The sequence below is a fragment of the Acomys russatus genome, chromosome 27, assembly GCF_903995435.1.
Source record: "Acomys russatus chromosome 27, mAcoRus1.1, whole genome shotgun sequence".
NCBI lineage: Eukaryota > Metazoa > Chordata > Mammalia > Rodentia > Muridae > Acomys > Acomys russatus.
In genome coordinates this window covers 23,950,142-23,976,937 of record NC_067163.1, presented here as the reverse complement: position 1 = coordinate 23,976,937, position 26,796 = coordinate 23,950,142, and the positions used below count along the sequence as shown (strand labels likewise).

General features: G+C 45.7%; 1 protein-coding gene across 5 annotated transcripts in view; it reads left to right on the top strand.

The window, feature by feature from the left end:
• The window catches only part of Rbpms (RNA binding protein, mRNA processing factor), a 152,881-nt gene that overhangs the window by 56,199 nt on the left and 69,886 nt on the right, over nt 1–26,796 (top strand). For all 5 annotated transcript variants that reach the window (XR_007833245.1, XM_051169399.1, XM_051169400.1 and 2 more), the window contains exons 2-4: nt 7,951–8,028; nt 9,076–9,114; nt 11,147–11,209. Coding sequence is in view for 4 of the 5 variants with exons in the window: in XM_051169399.1 (XP_051025356.1) it covers nt 7,951–8,028; nt 9,076–9,114; nt 11,147–11,209 (180 nt within the window). In the remaining variant the exon portion in view is untranslated. The remainder of the gene's footprint in view (nt 1–7,950; nt 8,029–9,075; nt 9,115–11,146; nt 11,210–26,796) is intronic.

Sequence of the window (26,796 nt, the reverse complement as noted above, 5' to 3'; positions counted from 1 at the left end):
CTCTTTGTTGGAAGTGAATCACCAGTTAGGCATGGTGCCACATGCCTGTAATCCCAGCACTCGGGAGGCAGAGGCAGGAGCATCTCTCTGAGTTGGAGGCCAGCTTAGTCTGCAAAGCAGAGTCCAGGACAGCCAAGGCTACACGGGGAAATCCTGTCTCGAAAAACAAAACAAAGAAGTGAATTACCACACTGGCCAGTCAGATCTTTGAGTTCGAGTCCAGCCTAGTCTACAGAACGAATTCCAGCACAGCCAGGACTATACACAGAGAAACCCTGTCTCACCCCCCCCCCCCCCAAAAAAAACCCTCCAAAACCAAAAGGAAGTGACTCAACATGAGGCAGTTAATTGCTAGATACTATGGTAATTGCATGTTTAATAAGGTAGCTTCAGCCTTTCCTGGGGTGATAATACTCACCAGCAGTGTCTGGGAGTCTGTTTCTCTACCTCTGCCGGATTTGCTTTTGTCATAATGTTTTGTATATGAGATTTTAGAGTCAGGTCATACAGCACGTGTAAAGACTGTTAGAAAAGTATGAAGGAGGTGGAGGCAGAGGCAGGTGTCTCCCTCTTGAGTTCCAGGCTAGCTGGGCTGCACAATGAGGAAAACCCTATCTCAAAGCAAACAGAGAAACAAACAAGTAAAACCACATCTTGAAAAGAGGAGTATAAAAGAATTGCAGGCATGTTTGGAGACGAGAAACTTCAGAACAGAGATGTGAAGTTTCTTGTCCACAGTGCATAGCAGACAACCAAATTGGCCTCATATGATTTTCTTTCTTTCTTTCCTTTTTTTTTTTTTTTTTTGTTTGTTTGTTTTGTTTTTTGAGACAGGGTTTCTCTGGGTAGCCTTAGCTGTCTTGGGCTCAACTTTGTAGACCAAAGGACCCGGGTTCAATTCCCAGCACCCACATGGCAGCTCACAGCTGTCTGTAACTCCAGTTCTAGGGGATCCAACACCCGCCCACAGACATTCATGTCGGCCAAACACCAGATGTGCATTAAAAATAAATTAATTGATTTAAAGATAGAAACTAGAGTTGGAGCGTGGAGAGATGAATCAGAAGTTAAAAGTACTTGTTGCTCTTACAGAGGACCTGGGATTGGCTCCCAGCACCCACACTGTGCCCCAGAATCACCTAACTCCAGTTCCACGATTATCTGACTCTCCCTGACCTCTGTACGCACCAGGCGTACACATAGTAGGCATACACACATAGGCGAAATCGAACAATCTTTAAAAAAAAATTTAATAATAAAAAAAAGTGGATCTTGAGAGACTAGTCACTTTCTACTTGGCAGTAATTAGAATCAAATGCCTGGGAGATCATTTTAATTGTTGTGAGTAGCCAGTTTTCATCGTGAAAATTGCAAGCCATGAATAGTAAGCCAAAACAAAGCCACCATTGGCAATGACACGGCTAATAGTCTTCAACACACACATACACACAGAGAGTCTCTATCCGTGTGTGTGTGTGTGTGTGTTCCCAAATACATAAGTACAAGCTGCTCCGCCTATGTGTGTGCTTTCAGGGCTGACGATTTGGCATTGGTTAGCTGAGAATAATAGGCAGTGTGTAAGTGGGGCTGAGTCTGTCTTTCTTCTCGCAGTGTTGAAACAACCCAAGCCCTGCTAGAGTGATGGTGCTTAGACAAGTGGGGATTTCTTTGTCTTTTTCCTTATTGATTTATTTATTTTTAAAAGGAAAGAGCCCTCTGTGTAACCCTGACTATATAGATCTGGTTGGCCTCAAATTCCCAGAGATCCACTAGTCTCTGCCCTCCCAGTGCTAAGGTGAGAATTGCGCTCTCGGCACCACGTCTTAAGTGGATCTTTGTCTCAGTCCTAAAGAGTTTGCACTGCCCAGCCCCTCGCTGGGTGTTATAAAGTGATCTCTGAGGAGTGGGCCAGTCTTAAAGCAAGACTTTCTTACTGACAGAGACCCGGATGGTCCTGCACCTTGGGCCGCACTTAGAGTCACTAGTAGTGTTTTCTTTGGTTGGTATGTTTTTGTTTTTGTCTTAGGTGTTAGGGAACAGCTGACTTACCCGGTACATCCCTATATAATAGGAGGTGAGAACAGGAGGATCAGGAGTTCAAGGCTGAGCTCAGCTACATAGCTCCAGGCCAACCGGCAAAACAAAAAAACCCACTGACTTGTGGTCAGAGTTGAAATGTGAGTCATGTTCCACAAATGTGGTATTTTTGCTAGGTAAGCCTGAACCTGTGGATCAAGAATAAACAGGAAAGTGGAGGAGGGGTGGGGGTGGAGCGGGGGAGGTGAAATCCAAACCCAGAAGCGAACATGGAGTTAGTTTTCGGTGTTTCAGAGAGGGTATTTTCCTGCGCACCCCTCCTTTTTTTTTATCTCTTACAGTCCCTACCTTTGCTTGTTTCTTTGAGGCAGCGTCTCATGTGTGACAGGCTGGCTGTGAACTTCCAGTCATTCTAGCACGCTGTGTGCCACCATACCTAGCCCTCTATTACATATATGTACGTATGTATGTGTATCTGTGTATATATATATACACACACATACATACATATACACACATATACATATATATACACAATACATACACACACACGTATACACATATATAGATATGTATATATATATATTTTAAATGTTTTTGTTTTTTGTTTCTTATTTTTTTTCTCTGTGTAACATGAGCCCTGGCTGTCATAGGCCTGGCTGGCCACGAACTAACTCACAGAGATGCTCCTGCCTCTACCTCTCAAGTGCTGGGATTAAAAGTGTGTGTCACCATGCCCAGCTTTTACTCTTAATTTTATTAGAGAAGAGTCTAACAAACACTAATCTCTCGTGCGTGCTCATCACATGTACGGAGTTGCTGCTGGTGCTGTAACTACTGATGCCGTGTAGTTGTGATGGACAAATCAGTCAGTTCATCTGGTTTGAACACCTATGTCCTCTGGATGCATGGGGTTTTGAAGGCTGATAAACCAGCCCAGAGCTACTTACGCCCCCTGTGCCTCCTACTGTGTGAAACACTGAAAAAAAAAAAAAAAAAGAAGAAGAACCTTTCATTGTGATACTAGCTAGTTTCTTCTAACTAGAGTCCATTTATAGGTATAGGCCAATGAGATGGCTTTGTAAAATACAGGCCAGTGACTAGGCACATGCCACCAAGCCTGGTGTCCTGAGTTCAATTCCAAGAACTGACATGGCGGAAGGCGAGAACCAGCTCCTAAAAGTTATACTCTGACTCCCACATGTGTCCACACACTCAAGTAAGCTTGTGTGCACGAGTACATACAGTTTTGCCACATGGAACCCTAGTGTACACATCCATGTCTGCAAATCCCAGTTGGGGAGGCTGAGGTAGGAGGGTTGTAAATTTGAAGCTAGCCTGTCAAAAAGAAAAGAAAAAAGGTAAATTTAGAGAACGTTGAAGTTTATAGAGGACTACGTGAGCAGAGATGTACCACGGCAGGTCTTCAGACAGTGAGAATTGGCCTTTTACTCTAGTGTGAGAATTTGGAGGTGGTCCTTAAAGCCACCATGAGCAAAACACGGAATCTTGGGTAGCTGTCCATCGGGTGTGGCCACTGGTTATGAAAGTACACTACCATGTGCTAGAATTAAGCCTGCCTCACCTCTCCGAATCTCCCCCTCCTCATGGAAAGAATATTCTTTGTTACAAACAGTGGCCTTGTCTTTTCAAAGTGTGTCATCAGTCTTCTGATTTAGGCATGCTTCAGATTTGCACAGTGACCTCTGAAGTCAGTTGCTAAAACGCTTTTAAAACGAGGCTGTCTTTTTCCCAGTGGGGAAGTGACTCCACAGTCACTGGAGAACAACACATGGTGGTTTTTTTTATCTAAAGCCCAGCTGTGGCCTGGGCAGTAGTCTTGCTCCATGGTGTCTAAGCCACCAATGTTCAGCTGTCCAACACAGAGCACTTTCTGTTAAATCTTTCAGCCTTGTTGGGGCAGAAATCCATTAGCTCCCCTTCGGGATGTAGCTGTCAGCAGCTTTATCTCTTGAACTTCTCTTTGTCCTTGACTGAGAAATGCCCTTTCCTGTGTTTTTATAAAGGCAACATCTGGGATGTTGAAGGCACGGTGCCCAGCACATCTGTGTCCATAGACAGGGCTGGTCAATTAAGGGCTGCTACAAAGCTCGCGTGGCCACATTTGTTTGGTATTTGAGGAGGAACAGGGATGTTTTGGCGTATTAGACCTCTGTCACTGTGGTTTCAGAGCTACGCTTCTGGTGCCATAGGTGATTGGTGAGTTTATGACAGTGAGCTCCCTGCAGCGAGGACCTTGTCTTTCTGCTTTCCACAGGCTTACGAAAGACGCCACACGTTCAGTGCATTGTTATGTGCTGACCCAGACAGAGAGCGTGACCGCGGGCTGTGTCTCCAACCCTGTGACTCTTCGCCTGGTTGCCACAGAAAAGCACAACTGAGATTTACAGCCATGTTTCCACTTGTTAATTATCTGGATCTTGTTTCCTTCCTCCTTTTTCTTTTTTTTTCCTCTTCCCTCCTTCATCCCTCCCTTCCCCCTTTCCTTTCATTAATCTTCCTTCCTTTCTTCCTTCCTTCCTTTCTTTCTTTCTTTCTTTCTTTCTTTCTTTCTTTCTTTCTTTAAACCGAGGCTGACTAAGTTTACCAAATCTGCGGCAGACTGGAAAGGACTGTAACCATCACACTCTTGAACTTAGTATCCTGAGTTGCATGCCAAGGTATAATGTAATACTCAAGAAGAATTTTCCCTTATCAAGTCTCTTCCTCTGTCCTGTCATAGGAGAAAATGGGAGAGACACCAAGATAACTCGGTGGGCTTCCGGGATGGAGTGAGCCTTTCCTAGACTCCAGGAACTGCCGATTTTGTCTTTGTTGACATGAAATGCCAACCTTTGAGTTGCCTTCGGTTTGAGTCAGTTTTGAGCCTTTTTTGTTATGGGTGATTTGCAAACTTGGGTGGACCAAGAGTTGGTTTTTCTTCCTCTCCCATATACGGCAGTTCCTTACTAGAACATTAAAACAAAAGTTTCCTACCTCAGTCTAGAATATTTACCTAAGGCTTCATTCATAAACACTATAATTTATGTTAATACAAATATTGTCTCTTCTAACTCCTGAGGACAAAGCAGGTAATGAACCAAGGCAATCCCTGGCTTACCCAAACCTGAAGTGTTTAATCCAGGCACAATGTGTAGAGTATGTGTACTCCCAGTACTTTGGAGGTGGATGCAGTAGGTTCATTCTGGGTCATCCTTGGCTGCATAGCAAGTCTGAGGCCAGCCTGGGCTACATGAAGCTCTATCTCGAAAACTAAAACTCCAAACACCCTGATAAATAGCGTAATGCTATTGGATTATTATTATCATAGAAAGAGAAAACACAGAAGCTGTTGTAAACCCCTAAGGGTTTCTACCACTCTTAGTTGATTCATAGACCCTTGTATCTGTATCCTAAAAGAGATTTCCCCTCTCCGATAGTGAAGCAAATCAAAGTATATTTTTTCCTTGTGCTTTTTAAAAAATCTTTTTCTATTCCCTTATGTATGTGCCGTTTTCTGCATGTGAAAGTAGAGGCGGTTCTCTTCGGAATACAGATGGTTAGGTTTGGTGGCAAGAGCCTTTACTCGCCGAGCTGACACCCTGTCTTTGCACATATATTGGCTGTAAACCATACTATTATATGTTATAGATGAACCTTAACCATATATTAAGTTGTCTATTTCCCATAATCCCCAGGTGCCTAGTGAGTTTCATTGATAAATTATCTAGCAAGTCTATAAAACGTTTTTCTTTAGAACAGTATTAGAAATGTAAGTTATTTTCCTGGGTGAGCTCCTCAAACCTAACCGATGTGTACCATAGCCCTGTGCACTGCTGCGCAAACGATGCCCTGACTGTAAAACAGAGGGTTAGCACATTATGTTGTTTCTATGTGGACCTTCAGCCCAGCCCATACTCATCACGGAGTTGGGGTGTGGTGGCTACTTGAAGTTCGGGTTAGTTCTCTTGCTTGGGTTGTCGTGGTCAGACGGCCCAAGTGGTGTGTGTCGTCGTGCCCCCCCCCCCCCCCCCCCGTCTCCCGTGGCCCCCCCCCCCCCCCCCTGGCGTGAGAAGGCAGGCGGCCATGCTGGATAGTAGAGTTCCCTCATGCGCTTGTCAGTAATTTCGTCTTTTCCCCAGGAACCCTCTTTGTGGCAGAGGTGAAAGAAGAAAGGAAAAACATAAGTTTAGTCAACAAACTTGACCTAATTGACTATATTAGACCACTCCACTCCATCCAACAACAGCAAAGCACACATTTGTGTAAGAAACTCATAGCATATTTGCAATGCTCCGAGGCATAAAACAAAGAGTGGGAGGAGAGTTTTTTTGTTTTCAAATTAAATCATATCTTATTATATGTGTCAACAGGTTCCTGGATAAATGAGTAAGTACATCTATATAAGAGAATACTGCCCAGTAAAGGCCTTTCGTAGACTTAACAATGTGGATGAAATTGGCTTTATGTAAATATGAATGTACCAAGACACACTCAGCACTTCTAGCCTGTGGTTCTGTTTTGACTTTGGAGCAGATCTGTGGTCCTAGGCATGGTGGAATAGGGCTGGGAGGAAGTGTTGAGGGAATGGTGGCACATAACGTCCGTCCTGTAAGCCTGGGCGGTACTCAAAGTGCCGAGGAAGAATGATTTGAGTTTAGGATCTACCTGGTCTGTGTAGCAAGACTGTTTCTAAAACAGTAAGTGGTAGGGGAGGCACCGTTTTGATGGTTTCATGTACGTGTGTGTGTGTGTGTGTGTGTGTGTGTGTGTGTAAGCTGAACAAACCCCACATTTTCAAGATATATACCATACATGTTTAAATAAATATAAAGAAACGAAACCAGTCAGAACTCTGAGGACGCTCTGCAACAGCAGCGTGTATGAGGTGCTAACGTGCAATGCAGTGGCCTGACATACTGTGCACTGTGCTGGACCAATAAAAGGGCCGATTGAGTTTTGACCCTGTACACACAACCCTGGACAATGTTAGAAATTTAGCATATAGGCTCCCTCTTTGTCGTTTGCATATGGTTAACGACTGCACACAATGTCTAATAAGGAGCACAGCCGTATCGTGTCGTCTGAGTAAAGAAAGAGGACAGCCAGCAATGTTTATTCTGTAGCCACTCCTGAGAGCACGTGCCGGAGCCCTGTGCTTTGACCCTAGCTAGGTTCCTTGTGTCTGGCCCACTCTGCACTACAGTGTGCTGTGCTGCCTTGCACTTTGCCTCTCACCTGTGCTTTCTTCCTGCCCACTCCCACCTCACCCTCATATCTATCTATCTATTCCCCCTTCCCTCGGAAAACCCTACCAATTAATTATTCTAGGTTCTGGTTTACATCCTGACTTGCTTTCTCTGGTTTTTCAGCCAAAAGCATGTTGGCAGTGTTGTTTGCCTTAGTAGACATCAGACATGTAGTTGGCACTCCGTGTCTCCCACCATATATGTTTAATGTTTACACACATGTCTGGGTGACTTCTGTCATTGGCACCTAGCGGGAACCTTGAAGGTGTATGTGTTGGTTGTAGCATAAAACACAGAAAGAAAAACAGCCAGCCAGAGAAGCAGAGTGGTCACCTGCTGGCTCCTGTGTAGGGCTACTTGCCTTCATCTCAATACTTTTATCCTTATTAAGATAATGGTAAGTAATACCATCAAAGGGCACAATGACAACGAGAGAAACCAAAGTTTACTTGAGTAAACTTTTGCTGTGGTTAGGGTAAAAGAATAGAAAATGTGTTGTCCTCACGATACAGTTTTAAACTGACATTAAAATTGCACGGAGCTTCCATTCAGCGTGTCGTAGAGGGAGCACTGTTAGAGGAGGCCGGGGTCTGCTGTGACTAGCAATAAGAAGCAGCCTCTGTATTGTTCACATCCTTGCTCACCTGTTACCGCTGTTTTCTAGGTCCGGACCCTATTCGTCAGTGGTCTGCCCCTGGACATCAAACCCCGAGAGCTCTACCTGCTCTTCAGACCATTCAAGGTACTTCATGAATGTTCCACTGTGGCCTTCAGCGGGGGAAAATAATGTGACAACTTTTTTTAATGTTACTAAACAAAAGAAAGATAACGTCAGTGGTCTAACATACAGTCTCCCTGGGAAGGTGCACTAGTGACAGCCTTCTCTCCCTACTGTGGAGAGGCACACTGTTCTGTGAAAGTCAGCTTTAGTAACCTCTAGGTAGGGGTGTTCCCCTAGGTGCGGAGCATAAGAGGGCCCGACTGGGTCAGGAAATACGCTAGCTCTCTGGTAGAGCACTAACGTGCATAAGGCCCTGGGCTTGATTTTCCCAGCACCCCCCAACAGTGCTGTGAATATGACCTCTCTGTGTAGACACACTCATGGTCTTGGATGTAAATGCTTACAGTAGCTAGTTGGCAACTCAGTTTTCTGCTGGGAAAATGTAAGGATAAACTAGTCCCAGCACATGGCCCAGAAACCCCAATTCCAAAGTCAGGACCTTGGGACATCCCCAGCAAGCCTCTCTTAATTACAGCCCAGGGCAGCTGACACTGCGCATGTCAGTTGGTGTATTTTTCTCCTCGTGTCACCTGTCAGTGCATGCTACCAGCCATCAATATTTCCAGAAGTAAGGACACTGTTTTCTCTGAAGATCTAGGGAGAGGGAAAGAGTGCTAGAGAAAGACAGGATGGCCTCCAACTTCTGAGGATGTGGGGAAGAGAAACACAGGAGAGTGTTTCATGTCCCCCTCAGACTCCACCACGGAAATCGGCAGAGCTCCGCAGAATGCTGTGTCTCTCCTGCTTAGCCCTTCCTGGTGGTTTTCATATAGTTATTATCTGTTTTGTTTTGTTGGGGGCCAAACCCAAGGCTTGGTGTGTCTGGACAAGCACATTCTACTGAGCCACACAGGCCACCCCATGTGTCTGGTGTGGGTCTGTATTTCCCCAGCTCATGCCAGAGGCCTTTGTGAGAGAGTCGATGTAGTGATGGGCTCGGGCTCACTCGAGGAAGATGGGATTGTGATGCTCTCTTTCTTCCTTCTGAACTTGGTCTCTGTTTTTCAGGGCTATGAGGGTTCTCTTATAAAGCTCACCTCGAAACAGGTAAGAATTTAGAACTTCTGAAATTGATTACCTATTAACCAATAAAAGTCTAATAAATATTCTTTTGTTTCAACGAGGATTTCATCTCTGTGTTATCAAAATTAAAGGTGAGGTTGATTGGCAATCAGCATAGGAAAATGGTGTGTAATTGCATAGTCCCTCGGAAGGCATAAACATAGTGCCTCCAAAAGAGCTACATTGGAACAATTTGTTTCTTCCAAAAAATTATCTAGGTTCTAGGTCATAATTTTTTAAGGTTTATTATATATATTATATAATGTATATATTGTTATATATAATAGGCCTCAAATTTTACACACACACACACACACACACACACACACACACACACACGTATATGATAAGGGCATTTTGCCTGTTTGTATGTTAGCTCTCTATAGTCATTGCCAGCAGAAGCCAAGAGAGGGCATCAATCCTGTGGAACTGGAGTTAAACATGACAGTTGTAAGCCGCCATGTTGGTGTCAGGAATCAAACATAGGTCCTCTGGAAGAGCAGTCAGTGTTCTTAACCACTGAGCCATCTCTTCAGCCCTAGTCACAATTCCTGCCTAGTTCTTTTCATGGAATATTTGCAGATTATATAAGAATGTCACACTTCCGCCGGACCTGTGAAAGCACAGGTGAAAAGCCAGGTGGTGGCGGCGGCACACACCGTTATTGCCAACAGGTGGATCTCTGTGAGTTTGAGCCCAGTCTGGTCTCCAGAGTGAGTTATAGGATATCCAGGGCTACACAGAGAAACCCGTCTCAGAATACAAAAAATCAGGTTGGAGAGATGGCTAGAGGTTAAGAGTAATGTCTAGTCAGGTGGTGGTGCACACCTATAATCCTAGCACACAGGAGGCAGAGGCAGGTGGATCTCTGTGAGTTCGAGGCCAGCCTGTTCTACAGAGTGAGTCCAGAACAGCTAAGGCTACACAGAGAAACCCTGTCTCGAAAAACCAACAAAACAAAAAACACCAAAATAAAACCTCCCAAAATCAAAACAAAACAAAACAAAAAAAGCACTGTCTGTTCTTCCAGAGTTCAATTCCCAGCAACCACATGGTGGCTCACAACCATCCATTTTTAATTGATCTGAATGCCCTCTCCTGGCAAACAGGTGTACATACAGTCAGAGCAGTGTGTGTGTGTGTGTGTGTGTGTGTGTGTGTGTGTGTGTGTGTGTAAAATAAATCCTAAAAGAAAGGAAACAAAACAACCACAACAAAACCCACAGATGAATCCAAGATATAGAGTAAGGTGTAGAAAGTATGGCTTAGAGGTGGTAATTGACGAGGCTCCTAGAAATTAACTAAACGTTTCTTATTTTCGAAGCCGAACACCTCTTGCCTAACCTCTGCTGTATCAGAAATGAACTAAATTGCAGGCAGCCTGCCCACTGAAAGATCTAAAGGGAGCCAGCACCTGTTACTTTGAGCAGTGTCCTTCCATGCCTGAGTAAATAGGAGGCCTTTTAAAAGGCGTGGCTTTGCCTCTGAGCTGGAAAGGATTGTCTTGTAGTTGTGGGTGCACAGCGAGAGCGCAGGGCTTTTTACCATTGTGTCATTATATTCCTTGCACTTTCAGTGAACCAAAAGGTGATTCGGTTTCTCTTTGCATTTTAAAAGACGACGAAGCTGAGGTACAGTGATTTTGATTTAGGAAACTAGAACCTCTCCAACCCAGATTTTCCTCTGTCTCCCGTTCACTGCTGCTCACCTTCCAACCACCTCTATTTTTGTTTTTCTTTTTTAAAAACGTGATTCTCTGAATTCTTGGCTGTGCCCTTGAAGAACTGCCCTCACCATCCCTTCAATTCACACGAGAATTTGGTTAAGCCACAAGGCCCCGATTCCTTGGGATTGGCTTTCTGACTTCTGCCCATTTGCCTGTGGTCGTTTCTTTATCTTAGTTCTTCAGTTAGACACTACCCTTGACCTAGAAAACAGGGGTTTCTTGATCTTGGGTTTTGTTTTGTTTTTTTTTTTCCTTTCTTTCTTTCTTGATTTTTGTCTCTCTTTCCTCCAGCCTGTAGGTTTTGTCAGTTTCGACAGTCGTTCAGAAGCAGAAGCTGCAAAGAATGCTTTGAACGTAAGTGTGCATCCCTCTGATTGTAAACGTGCATCACTCTGATCTAAGCGTGTATCACCCTGATGTGTGTGTCTGATCGTGTGCATTGCTCTGATGCAAGTATGCATCACTCTAATGTAAGTGTGCATCTCTGATTGTAAGTGTGCGTTGCTCTGATCTATGCAGTTCCTTAGGTAATGCAAATGGTAGAAACCTAGTAGTTATGTGTAAGTATCACTGGAGTTGTTAGCATCAAAGCCTGGGGTACAGTAGCCCTAACAATCTATACTCAGCTTCTTGTCCTCTTCATGCCATTAAAGAGACAAATAATAGTGAGGCAGTGTCTCAGTCACTGTTCTATGGCTGTGAAGAGACACCATGACCATGGCAACTCTTATAAAAGAAAGAAAGCATTCAGTTAGGGGCTTGCTTACAGTTTCAGAGGCTTTATTATTGCCTTGTGGGGGAGCATGGCAGCACAAACGATGCTGGAACAGTCCAGAGAGCTATATCCTGATCTACAGGCAGCAGGTACAGAGAGACTGGGTCTGGTGTAGGCTTCTGAGCCCATCTCCCAGTGACACACTTCCTCTAACAAGGACACACCTCCTAATCCTTTCAAATAGTGCCACTCCCTAAGCATTTACATGTATGAGCCTGTGGAAATCATTCTTGTGCAAACCACCACACAGAGATAGGTTTTTGTTTTTGTTTTGTTTTGTTTTGTTTTTCAGTGTAGCCATACAGGGAAATAGAACAAATAGAAGAAATCCCCTACTAAACTCCATCATTGGCGTTTTGATATGCTTTAGGTTTAAGGAGCAGCCTGTGGGTGTATACAGCTCAAAAATCCTGCCTGAAGTTGGGACCTGCCTGCCTTTCACTGCTGCCATTGTGTTAGATCCTGGTTTGTGCTGCAAGTTGTCAGCACTCTTGTGTAGTCTCTTTCTGGGAAACACAGTCTCCTTTTTTGGCATAAGAAACTGAGCCTTTTCTTTTGAGGGAAATTCTATTTCCTTAGGTCCTTTGTTTCAGTAGTCTGATAGCTAAGGGGCGAGGCACAGTATGCTCTCTCTTTAGAACGTCTTTGCTCCTGGGCTGTATAGCTGAGTTGCCTAGAATGGCATTAACCTCAGCATGGCATAAAACCTAGTGTAATGACTCATGCTTATAATCCCAGAATCTAGGGGCAGAGACAAGAGGATCAGAAGTTCAAAGTGACTTTGAGGACAGCCAGGGCCATCCAACCCCACCCACCCAAAACATATGAACACAGTTTAATGTTGGAACACTTGCCTAGCTTTCGAAGTCTCTGGCTCCAGCCCTTCCCACTATGAAAGAAAGAAAGAAAGAAAACAGAAAGGAAGGAAAAGAATACTTTGACTCCTGCCAGCATGGTGTCATAAAAAATATAAGTGCTTAAGTCCTGCAGAGAAAGATTCATCAGTTTACTTAGGCCTCTCGAGCTTTCTCCCTAGATTAAAACCGGACAAAATCATTAAGTATCACTTTACTTTTCTCTAGCAGTCTCACTGAAGTGCTCAAAATCCCTGGTGTAGGCCTTATTATAATGTGGGCCTATCACACCCGTGGTGGGATGCAGCTGTGTCTGCATAGGGCCATAGCCTGGCCAGCACTGCGCTCTGAACACCTACGCCAAGAACAAATCAGAACCTACGCTTTTCTTCATCTTGTTTACCTTTTAGATCATAATTTTTATTCTGATTGACTAAACGTATGCAGTCGGGCCATGGTGAGACACACCTTTAATCCCAGCTCCCGGGAGGCAGAGGCAGGTGGGTCTTTGAGTTCGAGGCCAACCTGGTATACAGAGTAAGTTCCAGGACAGCCAAGGCTACACAGAGAAACCCTGTCAAAGAAAGAAAGAAAGAAGTGCAGTATTACGGTTAGGGAAGGAAGAAAGAAAGAAAGAAAGCTGTGCAGTATTACAGTTAGGGAAGAGACCTAGAGGGGCTGAGTGAGTCAGGAGGAGTGTCGGGGATGGAGCTAGGTGACTCAGTCGGACCCCTACATCTCAGTCCCGTCCCTTCCGTCTGGGTTGTTGCTACACTGATTCTGGTGGCAGTTAGAGTCTATTATCTCCCATTGTCCGGGACAAATAGCCATGACCCAGTTTGTATGTGGCTGAGGAGCTTGGTAACCCCTCACTGTAGAGAAGGAAATGGGTCCATCCAGGGCAGTGTACCTAAGCAAAAAGCTACTGGTTATCTTCCTGGGGGCGGAGCTACTGACTCCTTCCAGATCATCTTTTGTAATTGATGCGTTAAGAACATGTGCTGTCCGAAGCTATTGCAAAATGTCCCTTGTGTCATTTGTTGAGTCTCTTTTCAGTCGGTCCCTCCTGATCCTTAGAGAGGTTAAGTGCTGTGATACTTGGTTCGATTCTACTGTTGAGAAATGCAAAGCCGAATCCAGGAAGCACCTCATCTCTCAGGAACCACTTCTACATTCAGAGCTTTCCTTGTTACTTTGTTACTCCCTAATTAAGTAATTAGTATCAGCCTTCTGCAGGCAATTTCTAAACCCACTGGCTTCTAAGACACTTTGCAGCCTGAGCTTCACTCAGTTGGACCATCGTCTGGGACAGTGTCCTCAGGCTGTGGTAGCACTGTGACCAGGGATTGTCCACATCTCCTGAGTAAAGCTGTATATTTTGCTTTTGTAGGAAAAGCTCCCAAATTATGCTACGAACAACTCAAACCCAGATTTCCCTCTCAGTTGCTAACACTTCTGATAGTCACATTATTAGGAGCCTCTTCCATCGTTGACTATAATAGCAAAATGCCTAGCCCGCTTTGTCCTTTGCATGCATTTGTCGCTTTGGGATGGTTACTTCTTTCCGTGAAAAATTGGTGAGAGAGCTGATGAGACCAAATTACTTGAAGGATTTGCTTGTGTTTTTGAAGGTCAAATATATAGTTAGCCTGATTTAGTCAAAACTCCAGTTTGTGGGGATTTTTAGCAGACGCACACAAGCGTAAGGGTAAAGCCCTGGGGCAGTGGGATGCCACTTCTGCTGTTTCTTAAGAGCTGAGCACCTCGCTGCTGCCGTTAGTGGTGCCCGATAGGACTCTAGTTTTAATAAATGATGCTGATGGCGGCTGGGGCCTCGGAACAGCAGGTGTCAGTAGGATCCTAGACAAGGTCCAACGAGGGGGACAGAAACGAGTGGCTCATAGTGCATCTTCACCTTTATGTACATGCCATTTATTGGGTATCTCTGTTCCCCTTGTCCTAAACGGCTTCTGCACAGGATTTAGCTAGACTTTGTTGTAAGTTATAGCAGAACTGGAGAGGTCTCGTAGAATCAGTTACTCCGGCTCGCCTTTGCAGCTCACATTCTTAATTAAGGGAGTGTGGGAGTGTGTGCACTCCCAGAATGCACGTATTGAGCTAGTGATCTCTAATTGACAGTATGCTTTTTTTCTTAATTGAGCTAGTGTGTACTAATTGATCTGTGTGATCTCTAATTGATAATATTTATTTATTGCTTTAAAATTGATATAATTCATGCACCATACAACCCAGTGGTTTTGATTACATTTTCACTAGGTATTTTGAAATTATGTTAACATAAAACCTTGCCATTTGAACAACCTTTAAGCATATAATTTAAGAGTCATTAATTATATTTAGAATATATAACGGTAGGCAGCAGGAAAGTAGATTAGAGGTGAGCAGAGACTGGGGGCAAGACAGAATGCTGAGGTATTGCTTAACTATTGTAGAGTTTTTGCTTGCGATAATGAAATGTTTTAGGAAATAGTGAAAATTGCCTAATAATTTGTGACAGAAAAATTTTTTTTGTTCCTTGTGTTTTTTTTTGGGGGGGCGGGGACAGTGTCTTTGTAATCCTAACTGTCTTGGAGTTCCCTATATGTAACAGGCTGGCCTTGAACTCACAGAGATCCTACTATCTCTGCTTTGTGAGTGCTGCTTTAAAGAGCATTGAATAGTGCCACATACTACTCTCCCCGCCCCCCCCCCCCCCAAACCAACCAACCAACCAACCAAGCAAACGAATAAGCCCTCCCAAAATGTTGTCAGGAAATCTTCCTGACTCTGACCAACATTGAAGCAAACATTTGAGTTACAGGGTGTCTGTCTACAGTGACCCCATGCTTTGATGTGACTTTCTTTGACTTCTTTTGTCCCAGGGCAGGTTCCTCATGAGGATGTACTTGGTTCTAAAGTGTCAAGGGAGAAAAGCCAAATAGCTCAGTAGTTAGGGTATCAGACCCTATGCCAAGGATGATGGTAGTGCACGCCTTTAATCCCAGCACTCGGGAGGCAGAGGCCAGCGGATCTCTGTTAGTTCAAGGACAGGCTGGTCAGCCAAGGCTACACAGAGAAACTGTCTCAGAAAAAAAAAAAAGAAAAGAAAAGAAAAAGAAAAATAGGGTCAAGGGACATTGCTAATTGAAAATATTGGTTACTTCTAACATCGCCTGGGCCAGGTACGGGAGGAATCCCAGGCTGTGTAACGAAGACTTCTGTCAGGCAGACGCCTGTGCCATCAGTCTGTTTCCTGAAACACAGGCTTTCCTGACAGCTGTGGAAGTTAGGACTTTTGATCTTAATATTTATACAGCTTGTGCGTTGGGCCAGTTATTTCCACTAAACAAAACTTCTCACAAATGCGAGTATCCAGATGGCCTGTCTCAGCCTTCCTCCGCCCACGTGGCACCGTGTCAGTGTGTTTCTTATCATTTTTGAATTTTTCTCCCTTAGTTTCTCTGTAGCCTATTGCTCAAGGTGGCTGAAGAGGCCCCGGTTAATGAGGACCCAGATGGAACTTTTGGATGGGAAATACACAGGACTGCCAGATGAGATCATGAACCTGACCCAGTGTTTATCTGTTAAATCTGTTTATATAACTGCTTACCCTTGGCTTGTAGAGTTAGAAAGCAATGTGGACGTCACAGCGTTGGGGACCAGGCCTACGCTTTGGTGTAGAGCCTCACGAACGTCACAGCAGTGGGGACCAGGCCCATGCTTTTGTGTAGAGCCTCATGAAGTGGAGTTTCATGTTGGGCCCTTTTCTTTTTCTCAACCTTGTGCATTATTTGGGGCTTCAAAAACTGCCCAAGAGCCAAGGAAACTGCTTACCAAGTGCAAGCCTGATGCCCTGAGTTCCGCCCTGGGGTCGTCTGATGTCCGCATTCACTTATGGAATGCATGCATACACACACACTCTGTCTCTCTCTCTCTCTCTCTCTCTTTTTCTCTCTCTCTTTCCCTCTCTCTCTCTCTTGCTCTCTCCCTCTCTTTGATGTCCACATTCACTTACGGAATGCACGTTTATACACACACACACACACACACACACACATGCATGCACACGCAAGTAAAATAATATCTGTCCAATTTAGCCCTTCCCCCAGCTTTACCATAAAAAAACCGAACAATCTATCGCAAGTGATTCATAACACAAGTACAGTTTAAAAACAAGGAAACTTAAAAAGCACCAGACAGCAAGTGTTCAGCGCATGAGAGTTGAATCCCATGATTTCTCTAGCTCAGCTCTGACGTCTAATGACGCTGCAGTTTGGGACGGTTATTAAGCTTCTCTCGGAAGGTCTAGCCCACAGCTTAAAAAGTGTGTTGCAGAGCTGGGAATGGTGGTGCTTTTTTACAGTGCCTTGGGAGACCAGGGCTGAAAGATGTCTTGTGATGTAGTGGAAGATAGAGTCTCAGTCATTAACCGATCAATCAATCAATCAATCAATCAATTAGTGTTGTGCTGGGGAAAAAATACCTATTTTACTGAAGTACGAAGTTTGTTCGACTCCCATTGTTAGCCGTTGCATTAGGAGAATGTATGTTTCTTGAACATCTAGTGGAAAACTGGAAATTGCAGGTCAGAGGAAGGTGGGGGGGGCGGTGGGATCCTCCTTTTTTTCTGGGAAACAGGCAGGAAGGAGTACAGGTTCTCACAGTGCCTGGAGACGTTGTCTGTACACAAACACCTCCAGGTCCTGTAGACAAAATGATGATCCTGTGTGGAACCGCGGCAGGCAGAGAGCTAGCGTGTCGTGAGGAACAGTGCTAGAGTCTTGGCATCCGTATCACCAGCCTCACAGCACAGCTGGGCACCTCAAGTCACCGTGTTGTTCCCTTCACAGTGATTTCAACCCCAGCCCAGTGGTACAGGTCTGCACTTGTGGTCTTAAGCCTGCAATTAGAATGAACTAGAAATTGGCGGCTAGAGTGAGTCTTAGCTCCTTTAAGAGGAACAGTGTATTTGACGGGATATTGTTAAATTGATGGTGTGTTTCCCAGATAATGTATTTTCATGCTTTATAAGCAGGCGCGTGCTTTGTGCCGTACTGAGTGTCTTTACAGGAGTTGAATGGGAGAGCCCCAGACCAAAGTCTTCACTGTTCAGTGTTGGGATTGGACCCAGTTTCTTTCACATGCTGAACGGCATTGTATTGCCCAGCTCTACTGCCATCCCTTCATAAAGACTTCTCCTTTGTTTTTGTTTTTTTTGTTTTTTTTTTTAAAGATAAGGTCAGCTAAGGTTTCTTGTATATAAGTGAAAAGAGAGAGCAAACGTTTCTAGAATTTGGAAACATATCATGGAATGTTTAGTAAGTGTAAGAATAGAATGAATTAGATATAAAACTGAGTTTTAAGCAGGGGCATTCAAGTTCAAGGCCAGCTTCAGCTACGTAGACCTGTATTAAAAGCCAACTAGTGCTTTGTGGAAACTGGGCAAGAGAGCTTGCTTTGTAAACATGTGGGCCTAAGTTAAATCCCCAGAACCAGCAGAAAAGCTGGCCGGGATTGCTCTTGTCCCTGTAACCGCAGCGCTGTGTGTGGAGTGGTGCAGAGACAGGAGGCTCCCCGGGACTGGCTAGCTATCAGCCTAGCCCCAGGTTCCGTGAGAGACTCTGTCTCAAAGTCACAGGAGGGAAGTGGAGAGTAAAGGATCCTCCGCATTCTCTCTGCATGTACATGTAAGTGTGCGTACCCCTACACATGTGCACATTACCCCTCCTCCACATACAGTGAGAGAAAAAGCAAAATAATAATAAATATATATTTTAATGAGCATGATCATGTTATGTTAACATAAAAATTGGCAAAGTCTATTCTTAAAAGGTTATCGTAAATTCTAAAAACAGTCTTCAGTCCCACCAAAAGGACATTTTGAAATATCAAGGCAATCCCCCGAAGAACTTAGTCATGGCATAAAACCATCCAAAGTTTTTTTTTTGTTTTGTTTTGTTTTAAATAGTTATGCGGCAACGTGTTGTTAAGGTTGTTTTAAAAGTTCAAAACGAGCCGAGGGCTGGTGGCGCACACCTTTAATCCCAGCACTCCTGGAGGCAGAGGCAGGTGGATCTCCGAGTTCGAAGCCACTCTGGTCTACAGATCGAGTTCCAGGGCATCCAGGGCTACCCAGAGAAAAACCTTGTCTCCAACAAAACAAACAGACAAAAAAGTTCAAAACAATTTTCTCAGAACAGCAGTTGAGGGGAAAATTCTTGAATACAATGGTACAGTGTCTCTCTTGCATTTTGAGCCTGATGCTGTCCCTTTATTTACTGCCTACAAGGCATCTGTCATAAAGTGAGTATGCAGGTACCTTGAGAGAGTACATTTTAGAACAGCATTGTGAGGTATGAATGAGTTTAGGTGGAAAAAGATACTCCATTGTAATGAAGGAACAAAGTTTAAAGGTATTATTTCTACACATCCTTTTGAAAAACAACAGTTTATAGAACCCACAGAAAATCCCTCAGCATCAGTTGCCCTAGAATTTCGGTGTTCACTTAGGCAAATGTCATGATTTCCAGATACAATTGATGAACTATGTAGACATCTCAGAATCCTAAGCAAGCAGCAGCTAGTAGAGACCTTGGAAATGGCCTCGGAAAGTTCTGGTTCTTCCCATTGATATCAATATCAAGTCCTGTGGCTCAGTCCCCTGCCTCAACCCACTGAGTGTTAGGATCACAGGCCCGGCCCAGCCCTGTCTGCCGCCTCCTTCGTCTTCAGAAAACCTGCTACAAGGTTGAAACCGACTAGCTGCTGATTTAAAATATCGTATCATTGTCTATGTTGGAATGGTTTATGCTGCTGTACATAATGTTGCTAGAACCTGTAGAAAGAGTTGTGTCCCAATCTGAACTGAGATGAGAGATTGAAGAAGGGACACTGTACAATGTTCAAGTCAAGCTGGGGCCTGTTGCATGTGAAGACGGGGCACTCACCACTGAACCACACTCCCAGCCCCCTGATAAGCCTTCTCCTTAGCCAGCTCCGATGTCACGGCCTTTGTTTTAATCCTGGCTCAATAACTTAATGGCTTCAGCCTCTTTAATCCTCAGTTTTCCTCCCTCCCTATATGTGGATGATAAGTCCTACCTTGAAGCATGAACAGGTCAAATTAAATCAATTTTTACAAATTAACTGTGTGTGTGTGTGTGTGTGTGTGTGTGTGTGTGTGTGTGTGTGTGTGTGTTTGGGTTGCCTTCACAATAACACACGTGGACGCCATCAAGGGACATCAGCTCTATCCACTGACGGAGCTGTAAGCCCTCTTAACTGCTGAGCCATCTCTCTAGCCCCTGAGTAGTTCAAATGTACCAGCATTGAGTATGGCAGAGCCACAGTTGATTGACGATGACAGCAACCTTCAGAGAGAGCTCTGGCCTTTATTCCTAAAGTACCCTTTCCTACAGAATGGCTTAAAAATAACTTCTTTGGAATTCCAAGTTCCATTGAGGTCAGAATGTTTGTGAACACTGAGTTGTAATTAATCACTAGTCAAGTCCGTTCTTCCTTGGGTCTCTTTGAGGTAGGGACAGAGAGCTGCAGGATTGCCCTTAATAGGCTCAGGCCTGAAGTGCTGGAAAGCGGGTAGCCATACTGCAGCCTCTGTCGTTCCTCTTTAACACCGCACCCCTGTCCATGTCTAGCTCCAGTTGGGTTTCTATGTAGAACCTTCCCTTTATTCAGCTGCTGGGAAGATTTCTGACTTTGGGTTTATTGCATGGGGGGAGGGGGAGAAACTCGGCCGCAGCTCTCAGCTCTAATCACAAGTGAACACTCCCTCCCAGTGCTGCAGTGGAGAGGGCGAGCCATGACGTGGCCTCCTCTGGGTCACATGCCTTTTGCCTCATTGTTTTGTTTTCTGTACAAAACAGGAAATACTTTACAGTGGACTCCTAAAGTTTGGACTCTAGTGTTTATATTATGTTCAGCCATCTTGGGCCTAAGCTCAGTTCTCGATTGGAACAAGTGTGTGAGCTATATATGGTTTGTGCTAAACGTTTAAAATAGTTTTAAAAAGCAGGATATACAGCTCAGCAGTAGAACCCTGCCTGGCCTCTTGAGTGCAAGGCTCTGGGTTTTGTCCCAAGCATTTTAAAGAAAAAATATTTTGGCTGAGGTGTTGGATGTAGCTCAGCTGGTGAGTGCTTGTCCACCTACTATGTTCAAAGTTCTGGGTGCAAATCCCAGCACACTTGTCATCTTCAGCTATGTCATGAGCTTGAGGCCAGCCTGACTTTAATAAAAGAAAAGAAGAAAGCTATGAGGCATAAATGTTATCCCCTTTGTTCTGAATTTTTACTGTATTCTTGAGACTGCCCACTTCTCACCCTACCATGAGCACTTGTGTGTTACTAGTGTCAGTAAAATGACTTTGAGGGTAAGTAAATAAGTCGGTATAGATGGCACCCAATTTTATCCTTAGGAAAGTAGAAGGCATATAATTTTTAACATATAATGAACCCTTTCCTTCTGAGGGGTTTCTACCATCTAATTGTGTAGCCTCATAATTGTGAGGATGTACGTACTTGGCTCCTCTGCGTTGCTCTTCATTAGTGTTGGGGAAACCTGGGAGTGTACAGGGTGTGGGAGTGGGAGAGGCCCCTGCAGAGAAACTGGAAGGCAGGAGCGGGGCTGTAAAACACACCGAGGGCCCACTGCGGCCCATGTCTCATCTTAAAATGGAACCCTTTCAAAAGCCCCAGATAGTTCAGGGCAACTGTCTTTTCTCAGTTGTAGAGTCTGTTTATGTCAGCGCTGTTTTTCTCTTCTCCTCCCTGTCCCCCGGCTGCCTTCTACACCAGCCACTAATAAAAGCTCAGAGTAAACTTTCCAGAACGATCCTTAAAGCACAGCAAGCTAAATGGTCCTCAGATGACCCGACAGGCACTTAGGTAAAGCAGAGAGAAGAGGGTGCTAAATGTGTTTCCTTAGCCCGCCCACCCTACAGAGCTGTAGACACCAGGGCACGCACACTCAGCTCACCTTTACAAAAGGGATGGTGTTTCCTTAGCCCGCCCACCCTACAGAGCTGTAGACACCAGGGCACGCACACTCAGGTCACCTTTACAAAAGGGATGGTGTTTCCTTAGCCCGCCCACCCTGCAGAGCTGTAGACACCAGGGCACGCACACTCAGCTCACCTTTACAAAAGGGATGGTGTTTCCTTAGCCCGCCCACCCTACAGAGCTGTAGACACCAGGGCACGCACACTCAGCTCACCTTTACAAAAGGGATGGTGTTTCCTTAGCCCGCCCACCCTACAGAGCTGTAGACACCAGGGCACTCACACTCAGGTCACCTTTACAAAAGGGATGGTGTTTCCTTAGCCCGCCCACCCTACAGAGCTGTAGACACCAGGGCACTCACACTCAGGTCACCTTTACAAAGGGGATGGTGTTTCCTTAGCCCGCCCACGCTACAGAGCTGTAGACACCAGGGCACGCACACTCAGGTCACCTTTACAAAAGGGATGGTGTTTCCTTAGCCCGCCCACCCTACAGAGCTGTAGACACCAGGGCACGCACACTCAGCTCACCTTTACAAAAGGGATGGTGTTTCCTTAGCCCGCCCACCCTACAGAGCTGTAGACACCAGGGCACGCACACTCAGCTCACCTTTACAAAAGGGATGGTGTTTCCTTAGCCCGCCCACCCTGCAGAGCTGTAGACACCAGGGCACTCACACTCAGGTCACCTTTACAAAAGGGATGGTGTTTCCTTAGCCCGCCCACCCTGCAGAGCTGTAGACACCAGGGCACTCACACTCAGGTCACCTTTACAAAAGGGATGGTGTTTCCTTAGCCCGCCCACGCTACAGAGCTGTAGACACCAGGGCACGCACACTCAGGTCACCTTTACAAAAGGGATGGTGTTTCCTTAGCCCGCCCACCCTACAGAGCTGTAGACACCAGGGCACTCACACTCAGGTCACCTTTACAAAAGGGATGGTGTTTCCTTAGCCCGCCCACCCTACAGAGCTGTAGACACCAGGGCACTCACACTCAGCTCACCTTTACAAAAGGGATGGTGTTTCCTTAGCCCGCCCACGCTACAGAGCTGTAGACACCAGGGCACGCACACTCAGGTCACCTTTACAAAAGGGATGGTGTTTCCTTAGCCCGCCCACCCTACAGAGCTGTAGACACCAGGGCACGCACACTCAGCTCACCTTTACAAAAGGGATGGTGTTTCCTTAGCCCGCCCACCCTACAGAGCTGTAGACACCAGGGCACGCACACTCAGGTCACCTTTACAAAAGGGATGGTGTTTCCTTAGCCCGCCACCCTGCAGAGCTGTAGACACCAGGGCACTCACACTCAGGTCACCTTTACAAAAGGGATGGTGTTTCCTTAGCCCGCCCACCCTGCAGAGCTGTAGACACCAGGGCACTCACACTCAGGTCACCTTTACAAAAGGGATGGTGTTTCCTTAGCCCGCCCACCCTACAGAGCTGTAGACACCAGGGCACGCACACTCAGGTCACCTTTACAAAAGGGATGGTGTTTCCTTAGCCCGCCCACCCTACAGAGCTGTAGAACCAGGGCACTCACACTCAGGTCACCTTTACAAAAGGGATGGTGTTTCCTTAGCCCGCCCACCCTACAGAGCTGTAGACACCAGGGCACGCACACTCAGGTCAACCTTTACAAAGGGATAGTGTTCCTTAGCCCGCCCACCCTACAGAGCTGTAGACACCAGGGCACTCACACTCAGCTCACCTTTACAAAAGGGATGGTGTTTCCTTAGCCCGCCCACCCTGCAGAGCTGTAGACACCAGGGCACGCACACTCAACTCACCTTTACAAAAGGGATGGTGTTTCCTTAGCCCGCCCACCCTACAGAGCTGTAGACACCAGGGCACGCACACTCAGGTCACCTTTACAAAAGGGATGGTGTTTCCTTAGCCCGCCCACCCTGCAGAGCTGTAGACACCAGGGCACGCACACTCAGGTCACCTTTACAAAGGGATGGTGTTTCCTTAGCCCGCCCACCCTACAGAGCTGTAGACACCAGGGCACGCACACTCAGCTCACCTTTACAAAAGGGATGGTGTTTCCTTAGCCCGCCCACCCTACAGAGCTGTAGACACCAGGGCACGCACCCTCAGCTCACCTTTACAAAAGGGATGGTGTCTTTAAGACACTTCTGTAGTCAGGTACAGGATGCATAGGAAGTGTGCACCCAAACTCAGTTCTTCCCAGAGGGATCCCGGCCTTAGTGCTTTGTACAAGCTGCAAATCTGAGCACTTCATTGTCTTGGGAAAGAGAGTGACACTTTCAATTTGCCGGCATATGGGAAAGAATTTAGGTCTTCTTTTATTTTAGTTTTTTAATTTTTTTTTTTTTTTGAGAGACTGACATATGGTGCATGCCTTTAATCCTAGCACTTGGGAGGCAGAGGCAGGTGGATCTGCGTGTTCAAGGCCAGCCAGGGATGTGTTATGTAGTGAGCATGTATGGTGTGTGTGTGTGTGTGTGTGTGTGTGTGTGTGTGTGTGTGTGTGTGTGTGTGTGTGTATGTGTCTGTGTCTGTGTCTGTCTGTCTGTCTGTCTATGTTACATGTGCATAGATTCCCAAGCTGTAGGCTGCCATAAGCCACCTGACATGGGTGCTAGGAACCAAACTTATATCCTCTGGAAGAGGAGCAAGTGCTCTCAACCACCAAGCCATTTCTTCAGCCAACTATATTTCTTTACCTCACTTCTAATTGTGCAATTTCTTTCTGAGTCACACATAGGCCTTTTAAGTACAATAAAGTACTTGGTTTAGGTAGATACACTTCACTGATTTCCAAAAACCAAAATCAAAACCCATGAAGCTGACTGCCAAAACTCTTGAGTGTTCAGTTTCCCTGGTGTCCAGTGTCTCTGGCCAACATTAATAAGCATGTGTGGATCACGGAAAAAGTTTATTCACAAGTTTGCTCTACGTCACCCGGTGATGATGGTGATGATGATGATCTTTTATTATTAATTAGAAGCAGCAGCAGCTTTGGCTTAAGCCCAGAGCCCTGTGTTTGGCATTGCTGATCCAAACTCCAGCATACACTGTCGGTTGTGTTTAGGTTTGTGTTTTGAGACGGCACCTTTAAATCAACTCTCTCTGCAATCGGGAATGGCCTTCTGCATGCACGTGAAGTGCTAAGACTACAGTCATGTAGCACCATGCTCCGCTAACGGAGCCTTCGCTAGTGAACAAACCTAGGGTGCCCCATATGCTGTGCAAGCTCCAAGCCAACTAACGGAGCTACATCCCCCTGCCCCATTGAAGCTTTCATTCTGGTTCCTATTTGTTTGAACGGAAGTATTAGGAGTAAACCTGCCTTCATGACGGGATAGGGCAATGCTTATAGCCACATACTGTCCCATCAGTGAGGAAGGCGGAGAGGTTAGAGTTTGGTTCAGAACCTGCCACAATCACTTAGGTACTTCTATGTTTTAATACCCAGGACACATCTGTCCCTTCCAGAGCAGTCACCCCTTTTTATCTCCAGAGTTCTTGGAGTTGAAAATGCTATTGTCAGGACCCCTGGGTAAAAGAGTACCGTCTGTTCTCTGTCCCGTGTTCCTTTTTGTATAATATCTATTTCAAAGCCACACTGTAAACTTCTGCTTTAATGAGTGCCTGGCTGGCTGTATTCGGCTTGTAGACAGCCCTTTCCTGTCATTGTCAGTCTTTCAATCATCCTTTTCAGGAGAGTTTGAGAACATAGAGGCCAAAGGTCAAACACCCATGCCCTCTTAACCTTTTAGAAAATAAACTCTGGTCAGCTTCGATTGTGTTGACATGTTCAAGATGGACTTTATAGTTTCTTCAAAGGCCCTATCATGACTTTATAGTCATCCTATACAAAGCAGGTTCTCCTCAGGCATGGTTATGTGCACAGGGTTCCTAGCTAGAAGAAAGTGAATGTGTGGTAGTGGGAATCAATGTAGCCTGTGTGGATACCCGGGGTGGATGGAGACGGATACCTCCAGGTGCCTGTCTACCTTAGTCTTGCACCAGAGGATCTAGTCTCTGTAGTTGGCCCAGGCCTTCCCAGGAGCTGGTCAGGGCGTGAACCCTAGAAAGGGGGCCTGCAAAGCAGAACAGCGTTCAGCCTTTCATGGAGGAAGGACAACCATGTGTTCTGAAAGAATTCTCTCAAAGGACACAATGCTAGATTGCGTAGCCGCTCAGGGGTCCCACCACTGACACCCACCTGGCACTTCCAGAGCCCAGTATGAATGCCACCCTTTGCCTCCGCAAGGGATATGAACACCTCAACAAAAAGGTGGGGGAGGGAGAGAAGAGTTGGCGGTGCAGTTAAGAGTGGTAGAGAGACAAGACAGAAGGAAGCGCTACATTGGGGGGATAAAGTGTGCTTACTTGTAAGCACCGGGCCTCTGGGATCTGTATATATTATCTGTGGTGTGTTAGTTAATCTAACCACCCACAGGAGCAGCTTTTCCTAGTTTCTCTTCACAGCAAGCCCAGAAACCACTCCCACCTTCAGTTTAGAGCTAAGAAATCCGGCCGGCATACAGGAGAAAGACCTGACAGGTGGTGTTTGATTCCGGGCAGCCGTACACCCCAAAGCCTAGTCCCCTTGACACGGAGTGAAAGCTTGCTGTCTAGGAAGTGCCGTACAATTGTGACCTCAGCGTCAGGTGTTGCTTTCATAGTTGCCGCTGTAATTAGCCACTGCTGACAGTATTCCTGGACCAGTGGCTCTCTTACTGCCTCTGACTAGAAGATGGAAGGGAATCAAGCGAGACCACCCTGGGACAGTAATAAGGGTTTCTCCACTGTGTTCTTTAAAACACATGCACCCCTAACCTTAGGCAGCTGGCTTAGTGACCGGAGGGTGGGAGAGGGTGGAGGAGGGTGGGTATGTGGGTTCCAGTGCCTTTATCATGTGAACGACAGCAGAAGATGCATTGCATTTAAAGAAATAGCCTGGTCAGGAGGAACCATCTTCAGAAGCCCTTCCATACCCAGCTGGTTAATGAGGGATGACAGTAGACTTCTCTCACGGTCAAGCTTATTGTATTGCAGTACTCAGAAACCTTAGTTTGTCGGAGGCAAAAATAACACCTTCTGGAAATGATGGCTGAACCTCTGGATACGTTCTAGACTAGGCATGGAATAGATTATTCTGAGGCAAAGCCGGGACAAGCACTTCTTGGAGGTACTTGGATTAAGAAAAAGAACAGGATGTGATTTTGGTGTGTGCTATAGTGTCTCCGTGGGCACCGGCCCAGCTGCCTGCTGTTAACTGCTGTGGTGTTAGCAGTCCTGCCGTTTCTGCCAGCAATGTC